Below are 15852 nucleotides of genomic sequence, written 5' to 3'. Positions count from 1 at the left end.
CAGTTTCCTCAAAAAGACACCTGTAAATGTGTTACAACTGAAAAGACAAAACATCTGTCGAGGTTTGATGTACCCAAGACTAATACTACTTTCAAATGTACTGGGTGCACCTGCTGATAAAAATCAAACAGCAGAGAGAAACACACAGACAGGAAAAGAAGAGATAAAAGAGGGAGATTACAGGAGTGCGGCGGGGCTCCGAGTGATGGGGTGATGTGAAGGACAAAGCAGCGGAGAGGAAATCAACTTGTTACCTTCAATGATGTGCTTTCTGTTGAGCCCTCTCTCTGTCTCTGCTCTGCAACAGGAGAGAAAGGAGACACATTCATGCACGTACACACAGCTCTCTTGAATTGGAGCAGATCATTAAACATGCCAAACAAGAGCCTGCATAACAAACAAATCACTGAAGAGAAATACACCCACTCGATGCTCCGCAGTGTGCCCGCAGCTATAGAACAAACTGTGCAGTGGGTCTGTGCAGTGGGTCTGTGCAGTGGGTCTGTGCAGCGGGCAAACACAAGGCTTGTTGTCACCGTCTGTCCTGATGGCCAGTGATTTAACCAATGGCCTCCCAGCTAGCAGGTCTTTGGTGATTTGCAGTTGAAAATAGATCTCAGCCAAAACTTGACAATCACTTGGTTTACATTTTTTTGCTTTTAGATGCAGGGCTGGAACATAACAAAGTACATTTACTCAAGTAGGCTGCTGTACTTTATGTACAGGTACTTGATTACTTGTAATTGATTCAATTTTCGACTTAATACTTCTATTTCACTAACGCATAGAGAGAAATATTAGGCTTTTAACTTCACTACATCTGACTATCTATAGTTACTGGTACGTTTTACATGCTATAATGCGAAATTCAGATAACACATTACTGAACATTTAACTAGGCTACCTAAAACATATATTATTCCTTGTATAGTAGGTAATAGTATAGTAGTTTGATGTAGCACCTCCAATTTACAACATAAACATGCCTCTTTCAGGTCAGTCATTTATAGCACTCTATAAGGAGCCATTCAGGATTTCTTATGCTTTTGTACACTGTGTAGCTAATATTTCTGTGCTTTTATTAAAGTACAGTTGCAGGTAGCCTATTTCACTTGTAAGTACACTATTGATTTGGTGCTACTTTGCAGTGTAACAAACAACACACAAAAACTAACATAATTTAAATAAGTTGTTATGGCGAACGAGTTAGCAAACAATTACCTACACCTACGAGGCCACATTAGCATTGGTTTGGAGACGTGTTTCTGGCCGCCGGACAAATGTAAGTTGATTGTTCATTTTTCCTTTTATATCTGTTTTGGTTTCCACTAACTCCTGAGGGAAATATCTGACTCAGTAGCTGCAAAATGCTCCACTATGTTCACTTGCTAGTCGCTAACTTTATCTGTCTGACATGTAGCGCTGAGCATGTAGTTTACAGTGGGTTTATCAAAGCTATGTTTTTCTAAAAAAATAAAAAATAAAAAAAACAGCTGCCGGTTTCGTCTAAAAATGGCGCTCATAAGAGTAGTGAGTCAACCAAAACAAAGACGTTGTGTGCCGTTAAACCAAAAACACCTGAAAATCTCCAAAACTGTGCTTCAGTGATTTGTCAGATGCCCCACGGCCCCCACCTGTGTTCACTAAGTTACTTTCAGATTTTCCCCATGCCTGCATTTTCCTGTTCCACTTAACTCCTTTCTTTTCTTTCTGCGCCAGTGTTTTTCTCTTTGCTCAGTTGCCTGCTATTTGTCTTCATCCTTCATTTCACACTTTCTCTTTCGGCCTCCCTCCTTCCTGTGGTGTTCCAGCTAGGTTATAACAAGTACAAACACAAAAACATGCTGCCCCTCCTCCATGTCATCATGTCTTCTTATATTTTGTGCAAAAGGGTAGGGAAGTGCAATAGGGAATAAAGTGTTCAAATTTCTACTGTATGTTTGGGTGGTGTGATGCTTGACAGGCCTCTCAGGCACAGTCTCACAGCTCACTCAGCGAGGGGTTAAGTAGCTGTTCTCGAAATCTATCTGTAGTGGAGACGGATTTGGTACCTTGATGATAGTCTGAGAGGATGAGCTTAAATTAAATTTTCACAATCGCACCTGGGCCATACTCCACTGATCTACATACGATACTTAAAAAGAAAACCAGAACAAGAATGTGGATTTACTTATGGAGCTTCTACTTCCTTCAGTGCGAGCCTGAGGACTTTTAGAAACAGAGGGAATGTGACTAATGCGGATTGAGAGCAGAATACTTCAGCATGACAGAAGAAGCAGATATTATTCTTGGCAGTTTGGCAAGAATGCTGAGGAAGGGTTTGAAGGGAAGCAAGAGGGGGTGAGAACATGGCCATGTTGAAATGCACGTGTGTGTCACTCATTTTTCTAGAGTGTCGTCCATGTCTGTGCTTCTGTGAGTTTTCCAAAATGGTCGATGCCATTTCACGCTCTGTGGCTAATGTTTTATTGTGCAGCGTGTTGTTAGCCCAAAAATCTGAGGAGGAAAACACACATGCTGGACAGCTCACACCACACACACACGCACGCACGCAGGCACACGCACACACACACACACACACACACACACACACACACACACACACACACACACACACACACACACACACACACACACACACACACACACACACACACACACACACACACACTTACTTTCCTCCCCAGTAGAGCTTTGTGGTGATCACCAGGCTGGATCTCCTGAGGAAAGACAGACAGACACATCAAAAAGACATAAAAAAGGACTTTAAAGCTGTTCTCAAAAAGATGCCTGTGTGTCAGTATGTCCATGTCTGCATGTGTGCATGAACATGCAAGGGTTCTCCAGTGACTTTCTATTCTGCAGCATGAAATGGCAGAGGGGCTGCACTCCTTTATCAAACGTGTAACTTATCTAGTATGAAGAAACGAAGAAAACGCGATAACTCCATCATTATAAAATCCCCCATGCTTGATGATTAATAATTTAAAACAGAGCCAGAGTTGACGTGAGGGCAGGCAGAGATACACACAACTGAGTCTTATCACTGCAGTGTGGCTGTGCATGCAGTATAGATGTATGGAGCTGATCTTTTCTGTGATGCAGATAAAAGCTCACACTCACCAGCAGCTGCTTGCTATTCAACTGTAAGCCACAGGCATGAGCACATTTTATGCTTTTACTTGGTTATATTTAGGTAGGAGATTTCAGTGAATTAGCATTTACAAACTGCCAAGAAAGATGACATGGATACATATTCTGCACTTTCCACCTTCTCAATTCACAATGTACAATGCTTGAAAGCAGACATATATGAACATGTTAAGCACAAGCATGAAACAAACAACATGTGGCCAAAATTGTGGGGCCCTTCATTTCAATAAAAGGACATTTTAATGCTGTAGCATACAATGATATTTGACACCAGTGGTTCCCGAACCTGGGGTCAGGACCCCCCCAAGGGATCCTAACATAAATCTGAGGGTTCACAAGATAATTGAAGGGATGAGAAAGAAAACATATTTCTGTTACACAAGGTCAAGTTCATTTTCATCCATGCTAGCGGCACGGCTATATACAGTAGATGGAAATGTGGGTCTGTCGATTTGTCCACCACTTGCTAATTAGCATATGTTAGCATGCTAACGTGGTAAACGTTATATCTGTTAAGCATTAACATGTTAGCATTGTCTAAGTACAGCTTCACAGAGATTGCTTCATTTGAAATTATGAGCCAAAAAGGATGGGGACAACTGTGTTAGACAATAGCATGCTTCCACCTTTGTGGCAACAGTTTCCTTAAGGTCCTTTGCTGTTCCAACATTACAGTGCCACCATGTTTTTGTTTGCATTTCTGTGGGATAAATTGGAACACCAACACTGAGCCAGGCTTTACCACCCAACATCGCATAACATAACCCTAACCCTCACTAATGCTGGTGTAGCTGAATAGTAGAAAATCCCTTCAGCCTCAGAAGACTGCATGCATTTAAAAAAATAAATAAGATAACCTATTTTTTTTTGGCCTAGCCACATACTTTTGGCCGTGTAGTGGATAAGCACATGCACAATCTAAAACCTATTCATGGAACACATTTAGAATATTGAGAGACTGTACTTTACCTCCAGCACTTTTTCTTGATGATGTTTCCCAGGATTATCTCTGCTCTTTAAAGAAAAAAAATACACAATGAGATTATATCTAAGGCTGCCATTTATTTTAAGAGCATGTAAGCGTGACTGTTATCTGCCACACATCTGCAGCTTGAATACTTGATTAAAAATCAGCAGGAGTACAAGATAAAGGATAAACACCTGTATTGTATGCCTGATGTTCACCAGCAACCTTGAAATTACTATTCATCCCCATACATCTACAGCCTGTCCCGCATTATTCAGCGAGACAAATGTCCAGGCCTTTAAAGTTAGATTGAGCTGTGAGCATAATGAGGAGCCTCCAGTGATATGTGACAGAATAAGATTATGTAAATCTACCTTTCGTTTTGGGACTGCAGGTGAATAATTTATGGTCTGGTGCTAAACCTTGTTAATATCTTGTGTCCTATGGGGAAAAAGGCTGACAAGGCCAGAAGATTGCTCTGTGGCTATGTGAGATAGATAACAAGTCTGAGACATCACTCACTTCCCCCCGGAGTAGACTTCAGCCGTGTCGAACAGGTTGACCCCACTCTCATACGCGATAGTCATCAGCTGCTCTGCCACCTGACACAGAAAAGAAAGGTTTCACCTCCAGTGTGGCGCAACACACGACTATAAATATTACCCACCCAAAATTACACTTAAAAAAGGATTGGCTGGGGTAATTTCCTGAAGAAGCTCAAGGAGAGTAAATCTCTTTTCCACTGAGATATACCTCATCAAGAAAACTGTAATGGCTGCTTGTTGATTAAAGTTGTTTACTGCTCAATATATTTCCCAGACTATTTTGACCTAGTTCTTGTGCCTGCAGTTTATTCAGAGCCATACACGGGAAGCCTAATTTTGTCAGGATGACTTTCTCTTTCTGTACTAGGTTTTGTTTTGGTGAGTTTGTTTGTGTCTCTTAGTCCCAGTGGAAAACATGCAGTGATGAGCTGTCTCCAATCCAATGGCTTCCCCTCTTCAAGGCCGGATCAAGGCACTGGAAGAGGTCTTCTGCTTCAAAACTTGGGAGGAATAAGACCTTACAACTTGGCCTTGGTAGAACCAACAGGGACTTAACATTAAGTTAACACTTAATTATTACTAGAATGATTACCGTGGTCTACTCACACTATTTTATATCCACTAAATTGCTCCCATGGGGGCTTCAAATTGGGGGTTGTAAACTGCAACAAGTGCTCACCAGTTGTATTTGCAGGGTCTAAAAATAATGAAAGCCAACATCTGCTCATGAGCTGCGACGATATTTCACATGTAGCTTACCTCATCAGAGATCTGACCTCCAAATGTTACCCATGTGCCTGTTGAAGGAAACATCAATGTCAAAGTTTTGGACCAAACAAAAAAAAACATACGATACCTTTTGGATTAAAAACTATGCTCACAAACGTTTTAGTGGTGCATTAATTATTACTTTGATATTTTGGCATGGACACATGACAAAACGCCCCCGCCCTAAAGCCATCACAGCCAAATGTCAGGGTTGAGTGTTTCAGATTGAAAGAAAACATGCCGTATGAGTTTCTTATGAGAAAGCTGCTATGTGCAGAATTTTTATGTGAAACAAAGTATAGCAGCTTTAGGTGTTTGTTCCTTTGAGGGAATTAGTGCATGTGCGTACATTATGCTTGTGTTTGCTTACATTTCCTCATTCTTTCCATAGTTTGGGGCAGACAGACATGTAAACAGTTTTAAGTGAAATTATGTATTCTTGTTCCATTTGACAGAGAAAAGAGTTGGGGAGGTATCACTGCATTTTGCTAGAGTAAACAAATTAGCGTTTGTCCTCAATGCAGCTTCTGACGACTGTTACTTTGATTCATATTTATGTATTATTCTTTACTTCCTCGTTTTCATCATTATTTAAAAAGCTCAACTTCAGAGATACCCTTCACTCAGGGAAGTCTGTTGTATGCTTCTTTATCCTGCCCGTAACCTTTCTTTTTCTCATTCTTTCCTTCTGGTCTAAAACGGGTTGCTGCGTGCAGACAAACAGTCAACACCTGTCTTTTGCCAAAAGCTAAAAGAGGCTTGATAAGTAATAGCAGTAGGCTATCAATAAACTCCCCCTACTCAGGGTTCAGTCAGGGTTTAGTCTAAGGCATGTAACAGGTCCTCTTACAGTTGCTGCACACAAGTGAATACACACATGACACATGCACAGACTGCAATGATGTACTGTATTATTACTTTCTCTAAAAAGAAGCAATTACGCGTCTGTTCTTCCTCCAACAGCATAGGCTGAACACGTTTTTTGTTAGCATTCCACACTGTCAACATACTGAAAGGGATACATTGCTGACTTTAAATCAGCTCTGTGTCATGTTTGTATGGGCAGTATGTTTAGATGAACGATTCCCTTCGGTCCTCCAGATGATACGAAACACCTCTGCTGCTCCGAGCTCCTTGCATGGGCGCCATAGAGGGAAGCCGAACACCGTTTATCTAAACGCCGTGCCCACACAAACATGACACAGAGCTGGATTTATTTTGGCTATTGATAGGCTTAATCAGCATTATGTGAGCGCGTTCGCCAAGGGGTTAAATGTAACAGACGTTCATTTATATGTAAACATTCTGCACTCAAGCTTTGATATGAAGCTACAACCAGCAGCCGATTAGCTTAGGTTATCATAAAGACTGGAAACGGGGAAACCGGTAGCTCTGTCTGAAATCTCCCAGAACCTCTAAACCTCACCAATTCCCATGCCATGGTGTGTTTGTGTAATCCGTACAAATGCAGAGGTGTACAAACAGTGACAACCTGCCGGAGATTCCAGAAAGTTACTACACACATAAAAGCACATAAAACGACAACTTTGGTCTTTGTACAGATGAAACAAATGAGATATAACATGTTAGTGAGCTTAAGAGGAGCTGGTAGGCAGATTTGTTACCCTTGGACAGAGTTAGGCTAGCAGTTTCCCCCTACTTTCAGTCTTTGGGCTAAGCTAACAGTCAGCAGTAGCACATATGAGGGTGGTATCAATCTTCTCATCTAAGTCTCAACAAGTTAAATAAGTGTCAAACTATTCTTTTAAAAGACGATTATGCAGTTGAGAGGATAAAACACAGACACCCACATAGCTCTGTTTTGATCCCAACATTGAAATTCTCGTTTTCTTTTAACTCCTCTACTGAAAATCAACATAAGGAGGAATCAATGTTTTGCTCAAGGGCACTGCCACATGGCCGAGGCTTGCAAATATCGAGACTTAAAACGTACTCCTTTAAGTTCAAGGATCGTTACCTCTTTACTATTCCTTCCTGCTGCTGAATGTGATGGAGCTAAATCTTTAAAATAAATCACTACAGGCATGATTTACTAACTTATTCACAGATTTTCCATCGTTCTGTATCTGCTGGGCCTGGGCAGCACTGCATCATTCCTTTGCTTTGTCAAGTTATTTTATCCTCAGAGACATCAAGCGACTTGGCACACACACGCTGCAACACAGTATACACACATATAAAGATATAGCCAACACACACACACACACACACACACACACACACACACACACACACACACACACACACACACACACACACACACAAGAGAAATTTATTAAATAAATCAGTCATATTAGGATGAATGAGAGTGTTTACCCTCTGGTGTGCTTTGGATATGTGTGGTAATTAAGCAACTTGTTTGCTGAAACCAGTGCTATTGATTAAATATTAACAGGAAAAATATTAACACTCTGCAACTGCAAACAGTTGTGTTGTCTCTGATGACTCGCCATAAGTATGAAAAATGCATGAGGTTCAAAATAGGGTGAAATAATATAATGAAATTTAAAACACTACCCCTTCTGCTCGGCTCTTTTACTGGCTCAAAATTCTCTCCACACACACACACACACACACACACACACACACACACACACACACACACACACACACACACACACACACACACACACACACACACACACACACACACACACACACACACAGATGAGTTGAGTTTGCACTTGGATGCTTATGAAATTAGTAGACATTTGCCTGTAATGCAAATTAAATGTACTCACCGAGCCCCAGACAGGAGACACGCAACCCAGATTTCCCCAGGTTCCTATGAAGAAAAACAGACTATGATATGATTGTTTTTAAACAGCGTTGTTTAGGCTCAAGATTTCTTCAGTCAAATGTGATTGCAATCACTGCGTCGCTGTACTTTGCTTCAGGCACACAAAGATTTTCTGCCTAAACAAAGCCCAAAAAAATCTAGCGTTTCCATATCATATAACTCGAGAGCAGCAACAGCAATTTTGCTATTGTGGAGCTTAGGCAACAAAAAAAATCAATCAATCAATTGTAACTGCAGTATGCAGGGGTTACTGTAATAATAACAATCTAGGTAGCTTGTCATGTTTGATCAAGAGGAGAATCCCTAGATGTGAGGGTCACCTTTATCACACCTGCAAACATGAATCAGAATTGAGATATTACAGGGGGGAGGACAGCTGATTTATTACATCAATATGGATCCCACCTTTTCTGGAAGAAAAGGATGGCCCTCTAAAGAACTTGAAAAATATATTCTACTCATACCCAAAAAAATCCAATTACTGTTTATCAAATGTTGCCCTTTGTTTCTTTACCCCCTTCATCCCTCACTCAATTGCCTCTTCTTTTATCCCGGAGCCTTCGACACTTCAATCCTAAGGCCTTTTACAGCTATTGTCTTACCCATAAAATGCAGACAATCATGCTCGCTTTCAAGCACTGCGGGTGTATCATAACAGCTTTTCTCAAGCTAGCTCCTCACACGCACACTCTTTCTCTCCCTGCTATCCCTCTACCTATTCACTGTGCAATGGTACACCTTCTGATATTTAATTTACATCCAGCTGATCTACGGCAATGTAATACAGCACTTTTGGCTCTCATTACAGTAACGCGATGGAAGAGAAACTAAAGAGTTCCTGCCACCCTCGACTCAGAGTCTCAGCGCTCCACTTCACATCTAGTTTTTCAATCTGTGCCGCATCATGTCCAACTGAGAGGGGAACTCATGTGGTGCAAGTGTTTAATGACTTAACACCAGCGATAACTGTAAGAGCAGATTGTTCTGCCTCCAGACGCCACAGGTGTGTTCCCACAGTGATGTGTTGTGGACTGTAGGAAAAAGAAAACTGCGTCAAGGTGATGTGCAGCCCTGTGAGGGCAGCCATCTGATAGAGGAAACGAATTGAAGCAAAACGCTGTGAAATTGAGACACATTCATTTGACAGAACCATCAAGGCCACATGCACACGCAGAGCCACTGATATCACACGCAACACTCTTCAACTTGAGAGGAGAGTATGTTCAAATGCTTATTTCTTGACAGAGAAACAACCTCCAATTACGGTCTGAGGCAGGGACGTACACAATAGAGGACGGATACCTGACCCGAGGCCGGGTTCGGACAGATATTTAGAAATGATGTTCGGGTTCGGGTCGGGCTCGGTCACATCAGTGCGATAAGGCATTGAACATTTTAAATTTAAAACATATTATGTAGCTACTGCGCGCCTGTGTTAACGTGTGCTTGTTGCCCCGTGTGCACTGATGAGCTCATCTGTTGACATTTCTGAATGCCTTCCTACAGTTGCTTAATAAAAGTGGGCTTTTCACACAAACAAACGTACATGTGTCATTAGTATGAGAAAAAAATGAGATTTTAACTGTGTCGGGCTCGACATAAATATCTTAATGCCTGTCGGACACGGGCCGGGCTTGGACAGAAAAATGCGGCCAGATCCGCACTCTAGTGCACAGACATTTTGGGCGGCAAGGGCTCAAGGGGAAAAAAGGCCTAATAGTTAATAAATAATTATTGATTTTAAATTTAAACAAAACGTTAAATATATTAACACAACTCTGACCACCTTACTAATTTTTCTTATTCTTCAATTGTTAAATAGATTTAATAAATACTCAACAAAATAATCAGTTCACACAGAGACTTTTTAGTATTCACCAGGTTAATCACAAACAGCAAAGGAAACTCTGTTTATTTTGCAAATGGCAATAAATAATTTTATTTCTTTTGGGAATATTGGAATAAATAACACTACAACAAAATCTTTTTGAAAAATCTTCACACTAAACTGATTTTACAGGAAACACTGCACCAATGAAGCAATGAAGCAACACTGTTATTATTAGATGAGGAGCCTACGATAAAAATGATGAGGTTACAGTTTAATGCAGGACATTTTTTTCATGTTTTGGTCAATTTAGAGATTTTGGTCTATTTTGCTTCCATGTCTTCTTTTACTCTAATGGAAATAAAACCTCCAAAATACGGCTGCACCTCCAAAATACGGCTGCATCTGTAGATTTATTCTAAATTAATCTACATATTTAAACCTAACATTTAAGGGGGTCAAGACTCTTAACTCATCAACTGGGAAAGTTCTGTGCTGATGTGTTGTTGTTATTTTGTTCATCCTATTCACCTGCAGTGCCTTGTCAAATGTATGCATATTAGCGCATTTTAATTAGTTAACGCCTAATTGGCATATACATGTGCCGATTGTAATGACGTTATTAGACACAGATTTGACTGTAGCGATTCAGTAGGGCCATGATGCCTCAGCTAAACCTCAGCTAACTTGTTACATAAGCTAGTAGCTCATGCATGTTAGCAAGATACAAGTTAACTATTTGTTTTGTCTTTTGGCTAGCTGTAACCTCGAGGCACAATCCTCAGACTCTGAGGAATGAGGCTGTAAGAAATGCCAGCAGTGGTTTTCTCGTGCCTGACAACTCATGGCCTGTGCCCATCGAGCTGGAGGCGGACTAATCCCAGCCCGTGCCTGTAACCGCGCCCTCAGCCAATTCAATTAGGCGTTCAACATGGGGAAGCATCAGTCATCGTGTCAGTAGTTCAGCTGAGCTGCCGAGATAAAGGAGGAACACATACAAAGGGAAGTGTTTAAATGTAACGACTTGATGCGATACATCTATGGATTCTTTGATGTCTTGAGTAATTAAGGTACTGATGACAGAATGACAGGAGACAGATCTCTCCGCAGTCACAGATCGTGGGATGTGTTCTGGTCTCTGGTCTCTGATATGATGGAGGAGTTTGAATATTGTATCCTCTGTCTCTCTGATGTATTATAGTGTGGGGATTCTGAGCCATGAAAGTGTGGGGGGAGGGGCTGTATTATAGGTTAGAAGTGTGAGACTGACTGAATCTATGTGTGTGTGTTCAGCCGGGAGGTTATCGAGGACAAATTGCGTTGATGATGAGGAATGTTCACTGCTGCATTCATTGCAAGTCACTCTGGGTAAAGCATTTGCATGCTTAAAGCCTGGAATCGTTATAAATTGTACATACATTTGCCTTGGGAATTAATTGATACTGTTTTCATGTTTACAGTGGCACAATGATGCATACCATCTCCACAAAAAACAAGCTTGCAAGAATGTTCCATTTCCAAATAAAGCTGGCTGTCCTTGGACAATTGCTAACTTTGTTTTTGGAGATCCTCCATAAGCTATATTTGTTTGTTTGATGTTTTAAATGCATACAGGATGCCTTAATGATAGGAGAAGAACAGAGCTGACGCTCAGCTGGCGGAAAAGCCGCCTCGCTGCTGTGTTCTTGTCCCCAGTGAAGCAGCAGCATCGGCCATACCTGATTATTAACCACACAGATGGCTAATAGCACATTCAAAGATCTGTTCAGGTCTGGAAAGGGGGTGCCAGCAGAGGTACGCCGCTAAAGAAGCTAATGATTCAGGGAATTACAGTATGTCATGCACAACACAGGAAAGAAAATGACTAACTGTGTTTAGGAGAAAATGGGTGCTTGTGAGCATGTGGGAGAGACAAATAGGGCAATTAGGATGCAGAGGCACAAGTTCTTTATATATTATATCATAATGGTGATACACACACACACACACACACACACACACACACTAAGGAAAGGAAAGGACAACTTGTCTCTACAAACCTGCACATAAACAATTTTGCAAGCCAGTGAGTGTGGCTCGGCCCCTCATGCTTGGATGGTGCCCAAAAGAAAGCCTTGAAGTAAAATGACAAATGAGTCATTTGAAAACGCCCCCTCACACAAACCTGTCACCGCTTATGAAGATCCTGTGAGCTGCTACTGTATGTAGCCCATGCTATTCTTAGCGGATCCTCAGTTGAAAGTTAATAAACATCTGGCTGCATTTATTGTGCTTAAATCTTTGGAGGAATGAACTCTTATTGTGGGAGGATTTTTTTTTAATTTTTTTTTATTTTTTCCCCGCCTGGAAAGCACTTAATATGGTTCTCAAGTCACACCCGGGCATTTCTTATGATTTATTTCCTGATACTGGATTGCTCACATCAATATTTGTCAGCTAACACTTTTGTCAAGGTTTTGAGTAAACAGATAAAACTCCTCACTCGCTGGGGATTAATGTAGACTCAGCAAACCCACACAAGCCAACCTTGATGGCTTGTGTGCCCACCTCCTCAGTTCCCACGCTCTTCTGATGGCATCCATACTGTTGTAATCAAAATAATTCAGTGCAGGGTAGAAAGGCAGGTCATATTCCAAAAATATCAAAGCCAGGGTCTGTGTGGGCAGGAAGACAGTAGGGAAGTGAAATCAAGCACTTTGAGGGGGAAAAAGAATAGATTTGCAGACTTGCAGGGGACAAATATCACTGATGAAGCTGACATGGCTGAATCTTTACCAATGACAGAAGAAGGGAAAGGGATGAAGAAGAGCAGGAAAAAGAGTGTTAAAAAGAGAGACAGAAACCGAGAGCCACTAGTAACAGACTGAGACTTGCAGAGTTGTAAGTCCAAGCCCCAGGTCTAAGGAGATCACAAGCCCTCTCCAAATGAAGCATTCTATATGACACAGAATGGGAAATAGGAAATGACAGCTGGCTCTCTAGAGGGCTCTGCACGATGCGCATGTTTGTATAGTGTGTGTGTGTGTGTGTGTGTGTGTGTGTGTGTGTGTGTGTGTGTGTGTGTGCGCGCAATAAAGAGCCAGAGTCTGAACATGACTTTGTGCTTTGTTTTTCCACAGGGCCAAAGTCGACATTGTTTTAGTTTTTTTTTTTCTTCTTCATTTTTATTCAGTATACACAGACTCTCTTATGCATACACTATTTTATTTTTTTGGTAGGTATTAAAAGGCTATTCAAAACACTCTGACATTTGTTTTCCCAAACCAATGGGTAGAGACTCTCACACAGAAAAACTGTATTTTCGGCAGAGACACATGATTGAAGCTAGTGGCCTGTGGGTTGATCCTGTATTGAAAAACATGTGGGCAGATCTGAAGTGGTTGATTCAGAGCGTTGCAATGTGGAGAATAAAAATCATGTCATGATAACTGGAAAACCTTCATACAGTACTAGTAGAAAGTATGTGACAGTATTTATTTAGGTTTAGTTTCTGTTCACTGGCATGCATCGAAATTAAGAAGTCAAACTCAAAACATTTTCAACTGCATTGTCATGGATCTTAGACATGATTCTGGAGGAAATCAGATGTAATAGTTGCTTTGTAGTGTTATTGTTACACTACAACGTAATTATGATATTATAGAAGCCTACGGTATGATTACAATAATAAAAAATAAATGCTAAATATTGAGACAGTATCTTGCCAAGCCTGAAGTTCTGATGCACACTGTATTTATGTTAAACCTCACAGCATTTCTGTAAGGTCAGTTTCTGTTGTCAGTGACATTTGACGGGTAATGTTTATCTGATTATTTGATGTTTTACCTTTTTCAGCCAAGCCAACGAGCATGGTTTCGTAATTTACATGTCATTATATTAGTAAAGTAAGTAAGTAAGTAAAGTTTATTTATAGAGCGCTTTTCACAGATAAAAATCACAAAGTGCTTCACAAGGTACAACCACATTAAAATACATTGGATGAAGATAAAACATTTAAAAGGTATTCAATTGGTAAATGGTAAATGGACTTGTGTTAAGCTGTTCTGTCTGGTTATACAGTATCTGTGTTTAGAGGACCCCCTCGAAAATGAGATGCTACATATCAAGGGGCTATCCTTTCAATACAATTCACAACTCAATTCACTTCCGACACTCAAAACACTTTATACTACATGCCACATTCACCCTATTCACACACAGAGGCTGCCATGCAAAGTGCCAATCTGCTCATCAGGATCTAATCTAATCATTTGCACACCGATGGTGCAGCCTTCTCAGCAATTTGGGGTTCATTATTGTGCCCAAGGACACTTCGACATGCAAACTGACATGAGGACTACTGTTATAGACATGCTGCTGTGTTTTCTTCTTCTTCTTCTTCTTCATCAATTCAATAATCTTTTGATTACAGTCGGTTTATGGAGGCCACTTAAGGAGAAAAGGTCAAAATTGCATTTGCAAAGCAACACTATTATTAAACCATTATGCTCACAGAAAACCATTTTAGTTGTGACCTTTAATTAAAATGCTAAATATATGCAAAACATCTGGGCTGTTTGGGGCAAATCTTATCCTTGGGGGCTTGTTTGGACAATAGGCAGAATGGAGCTCTGTGCTTCAAGGCTCCTGTTGTGCAACGCCCTGGCTCATATTATTAGAACCATACATCACAGCAGAACGGAACATGACCTGAATGATAGAAATGATGTTGGAACATAAAATACAACTGTTTTACTGAAGGGTGATGAAGACTTTTGATGCATGATAAAAACAAAACTGGGCAAAAAAGCAACTCAGAGAGCTGGATACACACTGCCAGTGTGTCTCTGAGCAAAAGCAGCATGATGGACTCTGTTTGCAGACACGCATGAAGTCATGCGAACACACACACACACACACACACACACACACACGCATGCACACACAGGCACCTGCGCATGCACACACATGATCCAAGTTCACTACAAAACACAAACATTAACACACTGAGATAAACAACAAAGCAAATTATGATTTATGGCACACCCTGACAAGTGCCACAGCTGCAGAGTATCTGTTATCTTTTTGTGGACAGAGGTTGCATCAGTCTTCTATATACAGCTCCTAAAAACTGCAGCCCTCTGTGTAATATACAATCACACACGCCTCCGTACACCTTGTCTAAACCCACTGAATGATTTGTGGTACAGAGAAAAATGCTTCATGCTAAATATGTGAAAAGAATCTGCAGTGTATTCCCCGCCACACTATTGTAAAGGAAGTGTTCTTAACTGAGTTGATTTAAGGCCTATAATATACTTATAATATATACACAAGAAAGTATCTTCCGATTGACAATAACAGCTCACATGTCATCAGTAATTTTTTTTTACATTTTTTAAGCTTGTTTTTTGGCCTTTAATAGGTAGGACAGCTGTAGACAGTAAAGGGGGGAGAGAGAGGGGGGACGACATGCAGCAAAGGGCTGCAGGTTGGAATCTAACCCAGGCCACTGCAATATAAGGACTGAGCCTTGGTACATGGGACGCTTAACCAGGTGAGCTACCAAGGCGCCTCATAACTTTTTACATTTAAACTTCTAAGCTGAAGAAACCGATCAATGAATGAGGAGACATTATAGTGTTACCCAAAAGTCACACCAGTAGGTTTTCCTTAAGCTTTGATAGTGCATTGGTTTATTAACTAGAGGGACTCAAAAGAGGGAATAAGTTTTAATTAAAAGGATTAAAGGAGTGGTTCAGAATTTTAGACATAGGACCTCATTTCCAAG

General features: G+C 40.8%; 1 protein-coding gene across 7 annotated transcripts in view; it reads right to left on the bottom strand.

Annotated features, from left to right (window-relative positions):
- The window catches only part of kcnab1b (potassium voltage-gated channel, shaker-related subfamily, beta member 1 b), a 42028-nt gene that overhangs the window by 13101 nt on the left and 13075 nt on the right, over positions 1-15852 (bottom strand). For all 7 annotated transcript variants that reach the window (XM_039814690.1, XM_039814695.1, XM_039814696.1 and 4 more), the window contains 6 exons: positions 8196-8239; positions 5425-5462; positions 4643-4722; positions 4123-4167; positions 2676-2720; positions 255-298 (listed from right to left, as the gene is read on the bottom strand). In XM_039814690.1, the coding sequence (XP_039670624.1) occupies positions 255-298; positions 2676-2720; positions 4123-4167; positions 4643-4722; positions 5425-5462; positions 8196-8239 (296 nt within the window). The remainder of the gene's footprint in view (positions 1-254; positions 299-2675; positions 2721-4122; positions 4168-4642; positions 4723-5424; positions 5463-8195; positions 8240-15852) is intronic.

Source organism: Perca fluviatilis, chromosome 11 (assembly GCF_010015445.1).
Source record: "Perca fluviatilis chromosome 11, GENO_Pfluv_1.0, whole genome shotgun sequence".
NCBI lineage: Eukaryota > Metazoa > Chordata > Actinopteri > Perciformes > Percidae > Perca > Perca fluviatilis.
The sequence above is the reverse complement of the archived record's forward strand: the minus strand, read 5'-3'. Positions and strand labels throughout refer to the sequence as shown.